At 37.3% G+C, this 19,060-nt stretch overlaps 1 protein-coding gene across 1 annotated transcript in view; it reads left to right on the top strand.

Annotated features, from left to right (window-relative positions):
• The window catches only part of LOC139740568 (calcium-dependent secretion activator 1-like), a 91,815-nt gene that overhangs the window by 22,982 nt on the left and 49,773 nt on the right, over window positions 1–19,060 (top strand). The window contains exons 2-3 of the mRNA XM_071651154.1: window positions 6,210–6,290; window positions 6,846–7,000. Of these exons, the coding sequence (XP_071507255.1) occupies window positions 6,210–6,290; window positions 6,846–7,000 (236 nt within the window). The remainder of the gene's footprint in view (window positions 1–6,209; window positions 6,291–6,845; window positions 7,001–19,060) is intronic.

The raw sequence follows: 19,060 nt of genomic DNA, 5'->3' as shown, positions 1-19,060 counted from the left end.
ACGATACAATTTGCCATGGGTAGGTCAGTTTCAGTTTGAAATTTTTCTTGATTAGTTAGGTATTTATCCTTTACCTGTGTTAAAATGGTGGTCAGAAGAGAACCACAATTTGCCTTTTTTAAAAAGAAATTAGATAAGAGTTTCCAAGACTTGTTTACTGAGGAGGAAGGATACTGGTTTTTCTTACTTTCATGGTATGTTGTAGAAAGCCTTGTATAACTTTGTCTGACTGATTAGATAAATAATCAGATTTTGCATGATTAAAGGACAAAATTTTTTTACAGAAAAGGTAGTAAATTTCAAGTTAGTCTATTATAACAGATCCTTCATAATGGTTACTATAGAATTTCCACTCCTCGTTTTGAGTCATTCACAGTGTAGCACATTATATTGCTTCTCTTGGCTAAATGTGAGACTGGTCACAGCTTTTAGAGACTAAATTTCCCCCCATTTTCTGGTGTAACAGCTTCTGTCAGAATTTGAACTTCAGAAAGCTATTCAAATTGTGTATACTTTTTGCGTCCATCAAGTCAGTTATACATCATTTGAAAGCTAACATTAGAGTCTAACCTGTAAGACCATATTCAGTATAGGCGTAGAAAATCGAGTTTGATCGACTTTTGGATTTTTTTGCTTTTGTTTGTTTTTAACCATGAATATTTGTTCAGCAGTTCAAATTGAAAGCTGAAACGTGCCACATGGATACCATTTGGATTTGCACAGATGAACTTCTCAGATTTTGACAGGCTTATGTACAGGGAGTATTTGCCCCATGTGACATCAAGTCTGCTATAGAGAAAGGGGATACGACCTTTGATGAAGCATAGTAAAGTGGAAAGTACTATTCCCTTTCAATTCTTGCTTGTCATGTGGAAAAGAGCTACTACCTCTTACACCATGCTTGCCTTGGAAGTCCTATTACCTTTCATATTAAGGCTGCACTAGTGGAATGGGCAACTGCTTTTTTCATCTGGCTTGCTTTTAAAGGGAAAAAGTGCTACAACCTTTGATAGACATCAAGCTTGTTATAGGGCAAGGACTACCTTTCATGACAGCAATGCAGAAATTGGGGATGCTATGTAATCTGTAGGAAAAATTCTGATATTCTTTGAAGACATCTGTTAAAAGATGAGAATTAGCCAATGCTCAGAGAGCAATAGAAGATGACAGTAGATTTACATTGGAGATGACAGTCAGTGTGTAAATATAGAACCGCATGATTACAAGAGATACATGTATGTTGCGAGCTTTGATTTGAAGTAGAATGTGTCTGCCAGAGAGTGATTATTGCAGATTATGGATCTTCTGGAATCAAGGCGAATTGTGGCCAGACATGCAAAGGTCATAGACAGCTTATGACGCACAGCGATTTTAAAATGTTCTAGTGAATGAAGCACTTTGGCCAGACATCTTCAGTTTTACAGGATGCCCAACTCCCAAGCGGATAGTCAGACCAATTCTTGCGGTGCATTGTGGGAGAGAATTATCTTCGCAGAACCTTTACTGTAATGGGCTGAAAGTGCCAGATAATCCTGAAACTTGTAACCATGCAGAAAGTGCCATGCAGAAAGTAAATTAAATTTCTGGAGAAAACTCCACTCTTTGGAATGATGTAGTCATCATTCCATTGTACAGTTCAAGCAGTGTCTTTTTTTTCCATACTCCAAATCTTCAGATTCAATACAAAACAACAGAGGGGGCAACTTATTTCTTAGTGATTGTGGGCCAAGCAGTGTCCCTTACCTTGAAAGGCTCATTGTACACAAAACTATCTATTGACAGGGAATAATTTTCCGACTCATGTTTAATTAGCAGTTTCAGCTGATAAACAATATTTTGAATGGTATCCTGTACACGTCTTTGGAATAAAATTGCTACACGAAAGTTAGTTTGTGTAGCAGTGTTGTTAAAATGCATAGCAAATTCCGATGCGATACCAGAAAAATTATTCCCTGGTTGAGCAAGTGGCAGTTTAGTGGGCATCAGTGGTCAAGACTGCTCGATAATCTCTATTGCTATTCATAACTGAATAGTTCTACTAAAGGCCCCGTCACACTATAGCGTAAAAATTAGCGAATGCCTAGCGGATACCATTTTTAGGGGCAAAATTTGGCAAATTCTTGAGCAAAATGTGGTTTTCGAACGTTTGCCTAACGAATGATGAGCATATACTATTACAACCGTGTTACGAGTGGATAAAGTAACGAATGAAAGCGAATGCGTACAGGCCATCGAACGGATGCTGAGCGGACATACCAAATGACCAGCAAATGCCTAACATATGCAAAGCGATACTTTGGCAATCACGTGACGGATCTCGAATGACGCACACGTCACCAAATCCTTTTGAGCAGAACTTAAACTCGAACACATTTTTTTTTTCTTTTTTTTGTGTGACAGTCATCTTTCTTTTGTTGTCTGTTGACTTGCTAAGCTAACAAAATTCATGAGTGAACAATCAAGTTCTTGTCTGCTCTCTCGTGCTCTGTCTGTTTAAGCATTTTGATGGGTATGTCGTGTAATGATGTGTTATAATTTTAGCTTGATGATGATATTTAGCTCGATTGGGCATATTCTTCAAAATTTGATGTTGGTTTTGGCTCATTATCTTGGATTTCTGGATGTTCATGAAGAGTGATTGGGCAAATCATCAAAGATCATCAAAATAAATACTGTACTAAAGAAAAAATAAGAGTCTCCTCACGACAGTCCTCTCTTCATCTCATCTCTTCCAGCATGCTTGTTCACATTCTCTATCATAAATAAAAGGTGGGTCCTACTAATCAATTACAGGAAATAATATTCACCAGCAGCACCAATAACAATGGAAAAATCACAGTAACATTGTCGATAGGTGTTAATATGTTGTATTGCACAAAATTTGCGTTTGAGATTCAATGTTTTAGGGGTTAGAGTCAATCTATCAATATTTACCTTTGAGATACAATGCATAGTTTTATCAATAACATCAATACAGAATGTATACAAGGTGAAGTCCTTTAACCACGGTTAAGTCCTTTAACCATGGTTAAGCATTAAATTCACCAGATAACATTATTCATCTTATGATAACGGGAGTCGAACTTCACAATTCCCAATTTCCATGCAGAGATACCCATATACTACAGGTTAACTTATATAGCAGCGGTTTAGAATAATGTTATCGATGGCAAGCACTACAAATGCAGTTATTATTCATACAATATTACTTAAGCCAGACTATGCATAGTGAAATGTCATGTGTGCTGTGAATATCTGTTATTTTCTTTTCTACTACGTTTAATTAACGTATGTTGCTGTCCAGATTTGCTGGGCGAATTTGGTCGAACGGCGGACGAATAAGAAAAGGATGCAGAGCGAGCAAAACTTTCGAACAGCGGATGTTAAACGAACACAAAGTGGATTGTCATCCGCTCAAGATTTTGGACATGTCCAAAATCAAAATTTGGCTCCGGCGGATCTCTGTGAATCTGTATGAACAGCTAGCGGATACAGCGAACGTCAAACGGGTCACGAGCGATGAGCAACGGATGTGAGCGTTATCACCAAATTTTCGAATCCGTTGGGCATTCGTTGGCTCGATCCGCTCTAGTGTGATGGGGGCTTAGATCTACGAATGGCAATTTACAGATAGGCCTTTAAATTGTTTCTTTTGCAAAACAAATCAGAAAACCAAGGTGGTATATAAAAAGCCTACGTAGCAGGAGCTGACTGCAGTATGGTTTCTTAGGAAGTGTAAAATGAACACTTTGGTGGTGCTGGTTTTTTTTGTGTGTGTGTGTGTTGTGTGTGTGTGTGTGTGCCTATGGGGAGGAATGTTAATTTGCACTGTGGCGAATGTGTAGGAACATTTAGCAAATTTAGATTTTTTATCCCGTCATTCAAAACATGCATGATTGAACAGCGCCCAAATATGCAAGGGCAAGAGTGATCATTTTGATAGATTTCGAGCATGCACAGTTTAACAATAAGTTGTTGCAATGGGTGTCTTAGTGGGATATGTCTGTTAGTCCATACGAGCACACACACACACACACACACACACACACACAAAAAAAAAAACACCAACCGTGGTATATATTCAGACTGCAGTCGTTATCCCACTATTTTGCCTGTGTGAATGCGAATAATAAATGTCCCCAATTGTCAGTTAGGGGGGCATGTCACTCAGAATGGCGGTGTGGGCGGTTTTTATGAAAGAGAAAACCCACTCCCTTTCTTGGGCAAGAAGTGGGAATTAGACTGTCTGTAGACAGTCTAATCCACTCCCTTTCTTGGGCAAGAAGTGGGAATTAGACTGTCTGTAGACAGTCACAACCTGAGTCAACCTAACACTGGAAACCTCACTCTCCTACTATGCTTTGTGTGTGTTTGCACTAAGTTGCAAATTAATAATTTTGTGTTGGTGTTGTCACATCACGCATCCATGTTTTTTTCGGCTGTCACCATGAGTTAATGAGTAAGTACCGTGGCTGAGAGGTTACGAACACATGGATAAGACCAAAGGCTTCCGTGCAAGTGTGAGGTTTGAGTCCCAATGCGGCAGGAGTGCCCTCTTCGGCAAGGCACTTTATCATCATTACCAAGTCTCTTGTAGGAGACTTGTTCCTGTTGGTCCCATGTGTAGTGAGTTCATACACTATATGCACTCAAAAGAACCCACTTCACTTCTCTTTTAATTAAAGAACAGGGGAAATCCCCGTGAAGTGGTCAAACAAATACACACACACATGCACGGAAATTGGTAATATCTGCAGCAATATTCATGATTGAAAGAGGCAGATTGCCCTTACAGAAATTTGAGTGTGCGGCAAGCTTGTGACAAGCTTGCGGTCACCTTATTAAGCTCGCGATAAAAAGTTTCAGATCACGCTACTTGCCCGCGAGTTAATTGTACACTTATGACAAGCTTGCAGGAACTCTGCGAGCTCGCAGCAAGCTTGCAGGCTACTGTAAAGGTGGAAATTTTCAAGGTGTTGAAATTTTTGCACATTTCACGCAACCAAAAACTAGCGCGAAAATAAAAACGGGCTAATATTTTTGCTTGCTATATGTTCCAGTGGTTGATGTCTTGATTCTGCGGAATTAAAACACACGGAGCTCATTTTACCTGGCTGAGCGTGAAAAATTAGTTGCGCGAAAATATCCACTTTTACAGTACAAGAGCAAATACTCTGCAAGCTTGCCGCACGCTCGCATTTCTGTAAGGGTGTATTCTAAAGCAGAAGAAGAAGAAGAAGAAGAAGACTGATAATGATATACATACATGTGTTTGTATATCTTCTTGCAGCAAAACAGGAGTACGAATCAGGCAGTGTGTTTCAGCAATTAGAGCATTCAGTCTTTGCTAGTGATTCCCTTTTGGCCTTCCATTGGTAGGGAAGTCCTGGTGAATATTGTGTCAACCGTGGTTAAGCTCGGAGAAGCTAAAGAGCATATTTACCATAGAGATAATGGGTATTAAAATCATGTTGTGGTGCCATCATAAACAATATACTCTTATGATGTCAGATCTCATTCAAATTCATGTTGGGTATATTTACCCAATAGTGGAATATTGTTTACCAGGATTTAATGATGAATTTACATTCACACAGTTAAAAAGTTTAAAGAGAATATAGAAAAGGGTGTGTTAAATAATTTGTGGTACAAATTACATTGATTTAAAAACAAAAACCACTTGTATGAAATGTGAAATAGAATGGTTAGAAAGTAGGCAACAAATCCTGTGTATAAGAGTTTGCTGATCTTTATCATGATATAACCCACAATGTAGAGACTTCTTTCTTAAGACATGCATCTAATTTCACACATCCAAATGCAAAGCTGTCTGATTCAGACAAAGTGCAAACAACATTTCATAGATTCTCCCAGTTCCCAGTAAGTTTTATAATATTTCTTCTCAGAATTATTCATTGTTATTCAGCCTTCATTTCATTTTCCATTATGAATCCAAATTTGATATTCTGAATTGTACTCATGTTTCATATAGTACTCATTTTGTCATGTATATTTTCATTCTAATTTCATATATGTTATTTCTTTATCACAAATCAATTTTTATGTATTTTTCTTTACACTGTTAACATACCAATTTCAGCCCTCAGTTGGCTAGTCATGTGTTACTTTTAATATGAAATGAACCATCTTTTGACTCTTAAAGGTCCTGCACAGTCAGATCAGCCTCATCATTTCCTCTTTCTCTATAGCTGGACAATGCAGACGAACAGGCGGCTCAGATCAGGAGGGAACTGGATGGGAGGTTGCAGCTTGCCGAACAAATAGCAAAGGTAAGAACACATTGATGAAAATAATCCAATCCTAGTCTCAAATGTCGCAATTTGAAGTTAAAGGTCACAGTGATATATATATATACAGATATGCTGAATACCAGTAACCTTTGACAGTAAAGCTGCATTCAATTTCAATATATGTATTCAAATTGATTTTTGGCTGAAAAGACAATGGTTTCCAGTTTCTGTATTTCCTGTTGAAACTTTCCCCATGACCATTTTTGTCAGAGCTCTATAAAACTTTGATATTTGCAGAGGTCAACGTCCACCTAAACCCTTCATGTTTTCTGTTAAAGATTCACAGACTGTCTAGCCATTGCATACATGCATGTATGGTGTGGGAGTTTGTCTGGCTTTAATGTATTTTGTCTGTTGTTGTGTGTTGTCTCTATTAGTGAGTGGGGCAGTACAGAGTGGAGGTGGATGCAAAGATCATTGTCAAGACAACAGATGCTATATACTTGGATATGGAAAAATGACAGAAAGGAAGATATATACGAGATTAATGTTTATCTCTGCTTGATATTGTGGGGTTTTGTTGTTTTGATGCAGACCAAGAAAGGACCAAAGTTCATCGTCAAGGAGATGGAGAGTATGTATGTGGACGAGCTGCACTCAGCTGTCAACCTCCTCATGGCAAACCTGGAGAGCTTACCCGTTTCCAAGGGCAACACAGACTCCAAATACTCCCTGCAGAAACTGAAAAGGTAGATGACTTGCGCTGGGGTGATATATGCGAGAATAAGTAATATTTGTGTGTGTGTGTGTGTGTGTGTGTGTGTGTGTGTGTGTGTGTATGTATTATGTTATAAAGGATGTATAAATAATGAGATATATGGTTTTGGTAAGGAGAGGATTTGGGAATAGTGGTGATATGTTATTAATGATATGTAAGTAGGTGTGTATATGTGGGAATGTATGTGGGATTAGTGGGATGAGGTAGGGGTAAGATTTTAGGTGTAGGGTAGGGAGAGTTTTTGTTGGTTTGCTTTTTTACTGTATACGTTGAATATTTTGCAAGGTTTTTATTTACGCGAATTCACGAGTCAGGTGCTATTCGCGAAATATTAAAGACACACAAAAATAAAGACTCCCGATATGAATGTGACGCACACATATGTATTTCTCCATTCATACAGTACTCGACGATTGCGAATTCAACCGCTCGTGAAATCGTCGGGAAGTCTCGATTTGCGAAAATTTAGACTCGCTATTAAAATATATGGGGTATACAGTATAATACAGAATGGATTCTGACAAGTTATTTGTCCACTTTGCTTGATTATATGTTGTGATATGATTGTGATGGTTTAGTGTTAAAGTTATGTGAATATAATTTTCTTCCTTCTTATTGTAATGAGCTGATTTGTATTTATATAGGTAAAAAATCCATAATTGTTGGTTCAATTTGTTAACACATTCTAAGTTACTGTGAAAATTTCCATTTGTGTTTCATGGAATCAAAAATGAAAATTATTAGGGGAAAAAATACATGTTTGGAGGGGTCAGTGGGATTCTTTGTGCCAGAGAAAAAAAAAGTGTGAGAAAGAGAAAGAGCCTATAGGCAGAGACAGTGAGACATGAACAAGGAGAAGAGCACAAGAAGAAATTCTTGAAGAGGAAGGAGAAAAAAAAGGAGGAATTATATTGAGAAAGACAAAGAGAGAGAGACGAACATAGAAAAAGTAGGGAAGGAATCATACTGTAAAAGTGGAAATTTTCGCGGTGTTGAAATTTTTGTGCATTTCGCGCAACCAGAAACTAGCGCAAAAATAAAAGCGCGCGAATATTTTTGCTTGCCACATGTTCCTGTGCATGATGCCTTGATTCCGTGGAATTAAAAACACGCAAAATTCTTCTTACCCGGCCAAGCGCAAAAAATTAGTCGCTCGAGAATATCCACTTTTACAGTATAGGGACTTGAAATCAGTGATAAAGGGAGGGAGAAATGGTGAGAGACAGAGTGAGCATGTAAGTAAAATTTTGGGAAACTGATAAAAAAAAGAAAATTCATTGGTGTTGTATCTTTTGTTCCATACCTGTCAGCATGAATTGAATAAGATGTGTTTATAACACTAAATGTAAATTGGAAGACTTTTGATGACCAAAATGTTAATGTTCTGTATGGACATGATTTGATGAACCATAAAGCCTGGGAATAAAGGATAGCGCTGAATATCATGGAGTAGTTGACATACAGATTGTATAATGCATGTTTTACCAAAAGCAAAAACATTGCTGGTGGTTTAATGAATAGAAAATCCTTTTAATTGAGTCCAAGCAGGCATTTGCAAATCTTCAAAGTTCTTATTTCACTGGTGCCATGAAATCATTGCAAATTACAATGTATAGTAACCAAAATAGTTGCACATCACTGGGCACTCTCAATACAAATGTACCACACAGAACATGCCAACTCATAAAAAGGCAGGAGGCTATATGAAGAAAAAAAAAAGAAGTTGGGGAGCATGCCAAGATTTTATAATTTTAAAGGAACATTTAAAATGTATGGATAGAGTCGCCTCTTTCTTGTGCTTGAGGCTTAATGAAATCCAGAGTTTGTAACATCAGTAAGGGGAAAAAGATGGGGAAAATATTGATTGCATTTTTTATATGATTGATAAGTTATTTCAAGTACTCTACTCTGGATCTTTGCTGCATGGTTCGTGATCATGAACATCTACATTTTATTTTTGAACTGAATGAGACCATAAATATGCAGTACCATAAAAACTAAATCCTCTGATATTGAACAGTTCTTATTAATGTATTGGATGAATAATGACAGATCTATTACAGCCTCAAGCATCAGTTGAGAGCTATAAGGGTGTGAGCCTCATGTACCTTGGGCATGATTCATAGTATGATGCATTCTTAACATGACGTGTGACTAGTTGAATCGGCACCACATTGTATTTAATTTATGGCACATGATTGTGCAATGTTGTAAAATACACTTGATTTACTGAGCAAATGCTGCATGCTCTGTCTTGCGACATTCAAGACTATGTTACCTTGTATGCATGATTAACACCTGTGCAATTATATTTCTTTCAAAAATGCAATAAAGCTTATTACACATTTTGTTGCTCATAGATTCTGGTTTGGTGCATTGATCGAGATCATGCATTGTATACTAAAGTATGTGACTTGTTACATGTACCCTGTACATGTATTCAAAGACCCTAAAGCTGAAAACACTGTTAGGGAATGTTATTGAGCTTTTTTCTTGCTTTTGAACCAAATTCTGTTCATGCTGATATATAAAACTATCAGAACTTCTGTTTCAACAATTGTTTTCTTTATTTTAAAGCTCAATTGTGGACACTTTCACATACCACCTCAGTGGAAAGCAGAGTAAAATAACTTTAAACAAAAAATATGAGATTCTAAAATGGTTAAAACACCACTCAGACTTTGAAATCTTTTGCCTTATGAAATCGCAAACTGAGAGAGAGAAGGGTTGTAAACACTTGCTGAAAACAAAACATCCAAATCAGCCTTGTTGACCCAAGATGCACAATTTTTAGGCCTACTATAGTAAAAAAAAAAGTTAAAACATGAAAATAAATAAAATAAAACAGGATATTAAAGATATTCAAAAACTATTTACAACATTGCATGGTTGTGATGTGCGGTCTCATATTACATAATGTTCTATCATAGCTTGTAATATAAATGCTGCCATGGCCAGAGACAACATATTTTGTTCGACAAAAGATGTAGAGATGTGGACTTTGGAGGAGTGCCTGAAAGCTGTTATCATATTACAACACGAGATGCATGCTCTCATCTGCCTGAAGGACACCCATTTCAAGTCGGAGACCCAAGGCGTGTGCAATAATTTCTTGCCGAGCCTCCAGAACACAGAGAATGCTTCCAATGCAAGAAGTTAAGGGGGGGGGGGGTCCATGTTTGATCTCCAATCTCTGATCAGATCTACGTAGGATGGCTCTGCTTTTGGTGTCAAAATAGGACATGGACATACTGCCCTCAGGATGTTTGCGCATCTGACCACTGCCCTGATGCAAATAGAAGGAAAACTTGTTGAAGTTATGTGAATCACAGCAGAACATGACATAGAAAGTTTGGTTGTCATTCAATTTCACATCTGTATCAAAGTTTGTGTGTCTCTTTTGTAACCCTGAAAATTAGATTCCTATCATAAGCTGGTTTATTGTAAAGGTAGGTAATTTAGACCTTTCCTCAGAATAACAAAAAACTAGAAACTTCTCTACGATGAAGGGGGAAACATTATTGTAGACTGCAAGTGAATTCATTTGGACCCTGAAAAATGTCAAACTATTATTCTTGGTGCAAAATGAGAACATATCCTTCATTGATGTGGGGTTAGTTTTTCATGTCTGTTTTCAAAACTCATTGTTGTATTTCATTTAGATTTCATACCTGATATTGAGAGACATTGCTCTCCAACTATGCAACATTTTATGATGCTTGCAAAAGAGATACTATAACCTTTATTGCTAACTCGTATAGTAATGCACTTATGTTTCTATAGCTGAAGTTTCCTTAAATGCACGTGTAAAACTGACGAATGTGCTGCATTAGAAAGAAGGGAAAAGGAAAGAAAGCAAGACATTCCTATACTTCACTCCAGTTTGTGCAGATGTTTCAAAAATAATGTTTGCAATAAGTCCACATGGTTCTGCTTTAACACTACATTAATGAGATTATATGCAAGAAAAGTGAAAATATGTTGAATTTTCTTTATATTTTCATTACACCATTGTACACATATGACATCACTAGCTGTATTAGTCTTCACATCCAGCGATTGTGGAACCGTCCAAAAATTCATAACTTTTGAACAGATTGTCCAATTTTTCTCAAACTTTCACCTATGTGTTCTACTATTATTGCTGCATTCTCTCAATCCACATGTATATGAAGGTGGACTTGTCCTTTAAAATGTGTGTAGAAAGAGGAAAAGCTCTCATGTGAAATCTGGCATTCTTATCTCTAGATGGCTGAAGTGGAGAATCCATATCATTCTTGTTGTTTGCAGTCAAGAGAGATGTTTATTGAAAGATAAGAAAGCTGCTCATTCACCAGTTGGCAAGATTTAGGGATGTAATCATAGCAGCGACAAGATAAACTGATCCCACCAGAGTGTGCCGTTTCTAGGCAGTCGTTTATCGATTGCCCAGCACTACAGGCATTTATGTTACCTAGCAATGTTTGCTCTTTGATTTGTGTTATCAATCACTGGGATTATAAACCCAGCCCTGGCAGACTGCTTTGATACACTGAGAAAAGCAGACATGAGGACTGTCACGGTCCTGATTGTTAGGCTTAGACTTGAACTAGATCATTGTAATTGAAAGCAAGCAGTGACACATGAATATGGTTACAAGTTGATATCAGGCCATTCTGTCTAGTTATGAATAAATGTTGTCCTAATGCACATAGATTAGATCTGTTGATTAGGGGTAACTGAGGGGATTTAAACTAATCATGGCCTTAAATATGTCGATGTTTAGACAGTGGGGGAGCCATTTTACATTATTCTCCAATCCATGGTGCCAATATTACACTTTAAGCAGACAAAATCATTAAATAGAATTTGTGATCATTTTCAAGGATGAAAAAAAAAATAATGCGTCGCAAGTTTATAGTCAACATCAACAAATGATATCAATATCCAGAAAAGGTAAAATTTGATGTGGAATACTCATCAGCATATTAATTACACCAGTTGGGTTCTAAACTACAAACTTCTATGAATTTGACATGAGTATCACAAATATGACAAGAGAATATAGATTTAAATAGTCTTAATGGACAACTCTTTACATAGTGACTTTTATGGTTGCTTTGTCAACTCTATGGCTGCTCCGTCAAGGGATACATCGAACTTTTTATGGTTTTCTTTTAAAATCCCTTGCAATAATTGTTAGTTTCATAGTAAGTGTAATTTGAGGGAGATTTCTAAATAAAAATACCCATGTATTGACGCATGTTTATGTCTTTCCCCTTTTTAGATTTTGAATCCATACAATCTCTCTTTAAAACTGCTATTTGCGCAAATATATACATTTTCAGGAAAACATGTACTGTGCTCTGTTGAGTGCCAGTGAATGCATAGTGTATCTTTAGGAAAATCTGGGAAGAAAATAAAATGCTTTAAATTTCAACATTCAGAGCAGAGGAGTCATTTCTTCCATCTCTCATTAGAATTAAGACAAGATAAAATAATGAACCATATCATGTAAAAAACAGACATTTTACGGTACTTGAAACTTGTACAAATTTTGAGAGGAGCCAAGATTTGTGAAAGTAAAATGCATGTGAAAGTTTTTTTTCTACATCATGCATTGAATGCCAGTGGCAATTTGCAAAAATTTAATGCATAAAAAAAGAAGATCAGCACTATTTCACAAAAGTTTCATACTGTGAATGTTTCTCGTTTTACAGTACTTAATGGAAACACAGAGAGACTTTAACACAATTTCATATTTGTAGGTCATCAAGGCATCAATTTAAGGTCTCTAGGCATAGAGTGTGATGTTTGCACTGACATATCTTGATAGTAACAGGTCAAAAGTTGTGCTTCTTCATTAGCTGTGAATATTTGTGGAATAGTTTTTGCATAAACCTGAATATACCTCTGCTGCTGTGACTTTACAAATTGTCGAAGAGTTCCAATTTGGACTGGGTGGTGCATGAAATTGGCCTAGACATTCGACATTTATAACTTCTAGACAGATTGTCAGACTTCTGTGATATTTTCTCAGAGTACTTCAGCGGTCTGTCTGCATTACCCAGATGTATTTTTTTTAACTTCCCCTTTAAATTTCCCCAAAATTGTTCAAAATAGGTGCATTTGTATTTAAATTACGAGAAAAGAAAGTAGAAAGGTTCTGAAGGGGAGTTGACCTGATGCCAGTTGATCAGAAAAGTTGTACATTACTTCAAAAAAGCCCACAAATAAAACCCACTGAAGTATACCTTGTACATTTATTTTGATATTTAATAGACTATCCTTTTGTCATGTTGTGGTATAAAAAGCATATCTTTATATAAGTTATGAGGAAACCTGACTTCCTTTGCCATGCCTCAACTTCAAACTTTACAATTTGCTATTTTGTACGGCAAAAGAGTTTTTTTAATTATTATTTGTATGTGTGTGTGTGTGTGTGTGTGTGTGTGTGTAATATATCCTTCCTTTGGTGAAATAGTAGCAAAGTTTTTCTCCTTTCTCTCTCTCACGCTGATAAATCTGCAGTGGGCGGCTAATATTCCTCGCCTCTGCATCGTCAAGCCATTGCGAGATAAGTGTCACTTAGAATTACAGAGCAGCCAGTTTCGCGATTGTGCCGCGAGGAAAATGATGATAACAGAGAAAGAAAAGGCCAGTGCCATGTTCCCCGCACACAGAAATATGACACTTGTTTACAGTAGCCCTGCCTTTACCCCGGGCAATGATCGCCACAAACACAAGTCATCACGCAATGCGTTCTGCATTTAAGCTCAAGTTGAATCATAAATTCACAATCTCAAATCTGTATCGTAGAAAATATTAACAGATACAGATATAACACACACACTTTTTCTCTTTTTTTAATGCAAACAAACTTCACTGTTTGCCTTTTGAAGTCTCATAGTAATGGAATTAAACAAAGTTCCTGGAGACTTTGTTTGCATTAGAAGCACATGTGCAAGTGCTTTGTACTGTAGTATGATGTCATTGTTATTAGCAAGTACGTTGACATTACCTTTCATGCGCTTCTAGATATCTTTCGTCCCTCTCCCGTTCAACTTCTTAGGTAAAAGGCATGGACTCATGCTATCCTTGTTGTCCAGTATTTAGCTCCAAATGACGGATTCTTGTGGCCATAACTACCAACAGAACGTAACATGCATGATAGTTTGAAACCTTGTAAAACAAGCAGTAGTTCATTTAGTTGCTAATATGTAATTGCCATGGTAGGCTGTGTACAGTCTCGTGAGGGCTGACTGAATATATATACCGGTATACAATTTACCTACCATGGTATGTTACGAGAGTACCATATCAAGTAGTAGCCTTCATGCTGTGACAGAACAGCCATTGTTGATGCTATATGATATGGCAAGGTTCAGACCAGTTTGAGTTGTACCAATAACCATTTCATGCCGGTGGGCTTCATGATCACATGGTAGCATTTTTTTGGGGGGAATACACTCTGGTAGTTTGGTTGCCCCTGCATGGACTGTATGCTGTCTTTGTAAGGAAACACAGGCTTTAAAAAAAAAATGCACCAACCGGCAGAGATTTTTTTTCCAGTTATTGTCACCAGAGCCTACATGTTCATACACAACCACTTCGCAAGAAAAATACTTTCAAAGGAAAGGTGTCGTAACAAGCTTGGCAATCTATAGTTGAGCTACGTTTGGGTTAAAAATGCGACGTTGCTATTAAACTTTTGATATGAAAAAAGAAAGAACTTGGTCGCAATTGTGTGATAGTCTATTTCAGCAAGTAAAATTGTCTTTCATATTCACGAAAAAACAGAAGACACTGTTATGTGAATGTAAATAAATGTTCATGCTTTAAACTAGGAGCTGAAATACTCGGCAAGGCCAAGAATGTAAAAGGTCACCCCCAGCTGCCGAAATGTTGTGCTGATATGGCAACAGACAAGAAAACGTGACTGCAGGCAGAGTGAAAACAAGCGAGGCGTGGAAAGCATATTAACCTCTGAAAGCTATCAACTCGTCTCACTGCTGAGCTGTATTTGCAAGCACAGCAGGACATCAATTGGCACCAATGGGCGGACAAATTATGCATGCAAACATTACAACGACTTGCAAATAGCGTGCCGGAGAAAGGCCGAAATGGGAGGAAAGATAATCGGCGGCAAAAATTGGCATGCCGCATAATATGCAGTGCCGAGATGTGGTGTATCGGCAGGGCCCTTCGTGTTTACCTCTAGGGCCAGTCATATCAGACCAGAAGATGACTGCTGTATAATGCATGAGCGGGCTGTTATATGAATAGAGTGTCTCACAAGACATGGCTAACACTAGTGTCTCTGCGTGCTAGGTTAGTTGACGGGGAGTGTCGGTTATGTCATGACTGTTACCCTACCGTCAATCAGCAATGGGTGGACACTGTGGTGTATACAAACCCATATTAAAGGTTCATGACATTGTCGGTGTCAAATGCTATCTGAGTTTTAATAGGCAGAAGTAACACACCAGTTCTTTGAATTTCACTGCATGCCATTATGTTTGGCAATAATTTTTGTCGAATGGCTCTTTAAACTTACCTGTTGCTTACTGTTGATGTAACTTATGTCACAGTGATGCTCTGGGCTCTTTGTAAATAGCAAGCAAAAAACCAACTAGCAGGGTAAACAACAGAGCCAAGGGAGCAGTCAAATGATGAGATACGTGGGTTGGAAAGCGGGGGTGTGAATGAAGGCTGAGTTCAGGTATTGAATTCATTCTGAGGTTGACAGTCTTTTTTTTTGTTTTTGTTTTTGTTTTGCTCAGACATGTTTTCTCTTGTGTCATGAAAGTGATTGTGAGGTCACGGAATGCATGATATTTGAGTGACTACTATCAATTGTAGCCAAACTTTGTTTCCATGTCTGACTTGAAATATTGTGCTGTATGATGTCTATCAAGACTGCATTTTGATATATGGCAGAGAGCAAATGTTGGAAACAAGGGGGAAATCAATAAAATCTCTGAAGCTGGGAATTTAGCATTTGTAAAACAAAACAGAGAAAGCTGATGAAGAGGTTTTTATGGTTGCTTGACTCTTTTTGTTTGACATTGTTATATTCTTCACAAATGAATTAATTTCATTGTTTTTGTATAAACAGTGTTAGTTTTTATGCATACATTTGTGGTTCATGTGTGTGTAAGTTTGTTAAGACTGATCCACAATATTTCTTAAGGTACAATACAGGTACCGTACTGTACTGTGTATCAAGGAAGGAGTGGGCAGGGACATATTAGACTGAGCTTGGGAATGAGTAGAAGAAAAGAGAGTTTCACTAAGATGACAATGTTTCCGAAGTTGCTGGATTTGTCAGGATATTAGCAGATCGAGGATTAACTACCAGTGGATTTATTTTCTTCTATTTTTTTTTGGGGGGGGGGATGGGGGAGGGTTTATAGGGATCTTTTAAGCAGAAGATGATACGGAAAAGGAATAATTTCTGCAAGCGATTTCTGTAACCTTGCGGATGTCGGTCGTGAGTGATTCTTTACGAGGTGAAACATTTTGGAGTCAGACGACTGCATTGTGCCACTAGTCCAAGAGGAGGCTTCAACTCTGTGGGATTTGCTTTATGTTCCTATGTGGAAAGCAAAAGCCAAGTAAGCAAAGGGAGTAATAACTGAAAACTGAAAGTTAAAACTGAAGTTAAGCTGGTTACCTCATGACTGCATCCATTGCTGTGATGCAGATGAATGTTTTGTTCACATTTATTGCTCTTTCTGAATAGTGCCAATGGGCATGATCTTTATTTTGAAGAAATATTCTCTGTTTTCGTGCAAGGAATGACTTTCAGATATATTGTTGGGTCTTACTTTTTTATGTGAAAATTCTTTTTTTTTTCTTTTGGACTAAAGAAAGTTTTCTTTCATTTGTGGGAAAGAACATGATTCTTTTATTTTAAGACCACATTTGCCCATATATCATATACGTATGAAACTGTTGGCTGCAATGTTTCAATATCTGCTCAAAGGGGGAAAAATAATGAACAAGGAGTACATCAGAATGAGAATGAAATCCTGTCTACATAAGATATGAAGACAGTGATGAATTCTCTGGTATTATGCATTTGTGGATTTTTTTTTTGTCTCTCTGAGAATCTGTTTAAAGGAAAAGTATACCATCAGTTGAGATGATGATTGAGCTTTAGCTTTTTGCAAGATACTCAGAAACAACTTGATGAAAAGTTAAAAGGAATTCAAATTTTGTTTCAGGAAAATCAGTTTTAAAATGGCTGAGATATCCAAAAACAAAGTCAAACAAAGTTATCCTAATAAAAGGTGGGTCCCACCTTGTATTGTCGTTGCTTGGATATCTCAGCCATTTCAAAACAAATTTACATCAAATAAACTTTTGATTCCTCTTAGGATCATATACTTTTTCATATTTCATAAGATGTTTCTCATTATTCCACTGGAAAATTGAAAACCTGTAGTCCCCATTTCAACCAAAACTATACCATCCCTTTAAGAACTAACTGAACCTGTCATTTATGAAAGTTGTCAACATAAATAAGAGAATGATTTGGAAAATCAGGTAAATCCTATTCTTCTCCTTTTCCCCATACCTCTCAGTATGTCCTCCTTGTGCTGCTGAAATACAACGATTGCCATCTTATATTTAAACAAAGCCATCCCGGTGTACTGGCATAACTTATCAAAATTTGTTGTAGCTCCATATAAATCCACATTTTAGGGAGTATATATTACAATCACAGATGTCACCAGGCATGGGAGATTTGATGCGTTTCCCTCTGTAGTTCCCACATGGCCAATTGGAGAAGCAGGCTTATGTGGAAGGAGAGCAGAAGAGTGGCATTATGCTGGATAGAGTTCATGCACTCCTGCCAATGTGGTTTGTGGTTGTAGAAGTGTGTGTGGTGAATGGGGTGGGGGGGGGGGGGTGGAGGGAAGGGGGATGCAGGCATGGGCGTGGCCATATTAGGGGGACAAGGTGTCCATGTTGCTGTAGTGCTGAGATGCTCCTGATGGGATGATAATGTTTGATTGCTGGTGACATGGGCTCATACTGAGTCCAGAGTGATACTGGGGTTCAAATCATAGTAGATCAAATTACAAGGCTTCAGGAAAACAGTACAGAGGGTTTTGAAGAATAAGTATAGGGCTGTATTAGTGCATATAATTTTATGTTCTGTTAGAGAGCAGATCAGTTGAAAGATAAGTCAGTTTAATTTGATTATTTGCAATTAGATCTTATTCAGTTCATTGCATTTCATTTCAAATCAGATCAATTCACATTTGTTATATGATTTCACAGGTAAAGCTACATTGTAAATTGTGTGATGATTTTGATACAACTAAAAAGTGTACTGAAAAACTATAGGTATTTTTATACAGTAAAAGTAGATATTTTGATACAGTGCAAGATGCATTGGAAGTATGTGTAATAACAAAAGATGAAACAAATCACATGATTAAACTGCCCAGCTCCATATGATTATTTGGCATACTGTATTGAAATACAGACTTATCAAATACAAGTTCACATGTAGTCTGTAGAAGCATTTGTCATCTCCAATATCTGTTATGTGCTGCATAATCAGACTGTATTTGCTCTGAACAAATGTGTAATGAATTAAAGGCTGGAATTTTCGTTGCTCAGTGCTTTTGATATCAGTGCAAATATTTGTCACATTCCATATGAAGACAACATATTACAAGAGAGAGAGAGAGAGAGAGAGAGAGAGAGAGAGAGAAAGAGTAACATGGAGAAGGGGGGGTGAAGAAGAATTGTACGATGAGTGGAAAGACTGGAAGACAGTGAGGAGAAAATATTATACCATATGTCCCCCCCCCCCCAAGAAAAAAAAATACAATGGAACCCCCTGTAATGATATCTTTAAAAATAGTGAATAAATTTAAATACAATTTCAGGGTAAAAAACTATAACTTATTACCCACATCTTACAGTAAACCCCATCCAATTTGCTTCAGTGGTCAAAGAGAAATGAGGAATTTTGTAGAGCATGTCAGGAATCCCTTCCCTACCAGTTCTGTCCGTTGTGTTCACACATTAA

Source organism: Diadema antillarum, unplaced genomic scaffold, assembly GCF_040938485.1.
Source record: "Diadema antillarum isolate AM-2024a unplaced genomic scaffold, OU_Dant_1.0 seq00000861_RagTag, whole genome shotgun sequence".
In the NCBI taxonomy this organism is placed as follows: Eukaryota; Metazoa; Echinodermata; class Echinoidea; order Diadematoida; family Diadematidae; genus Diadema; species Diadema antillarum.
Note: the sequence above shows the minus strand (reverse complement) of the source record. Positions and strands in the feature narration are given on the sequence as shown.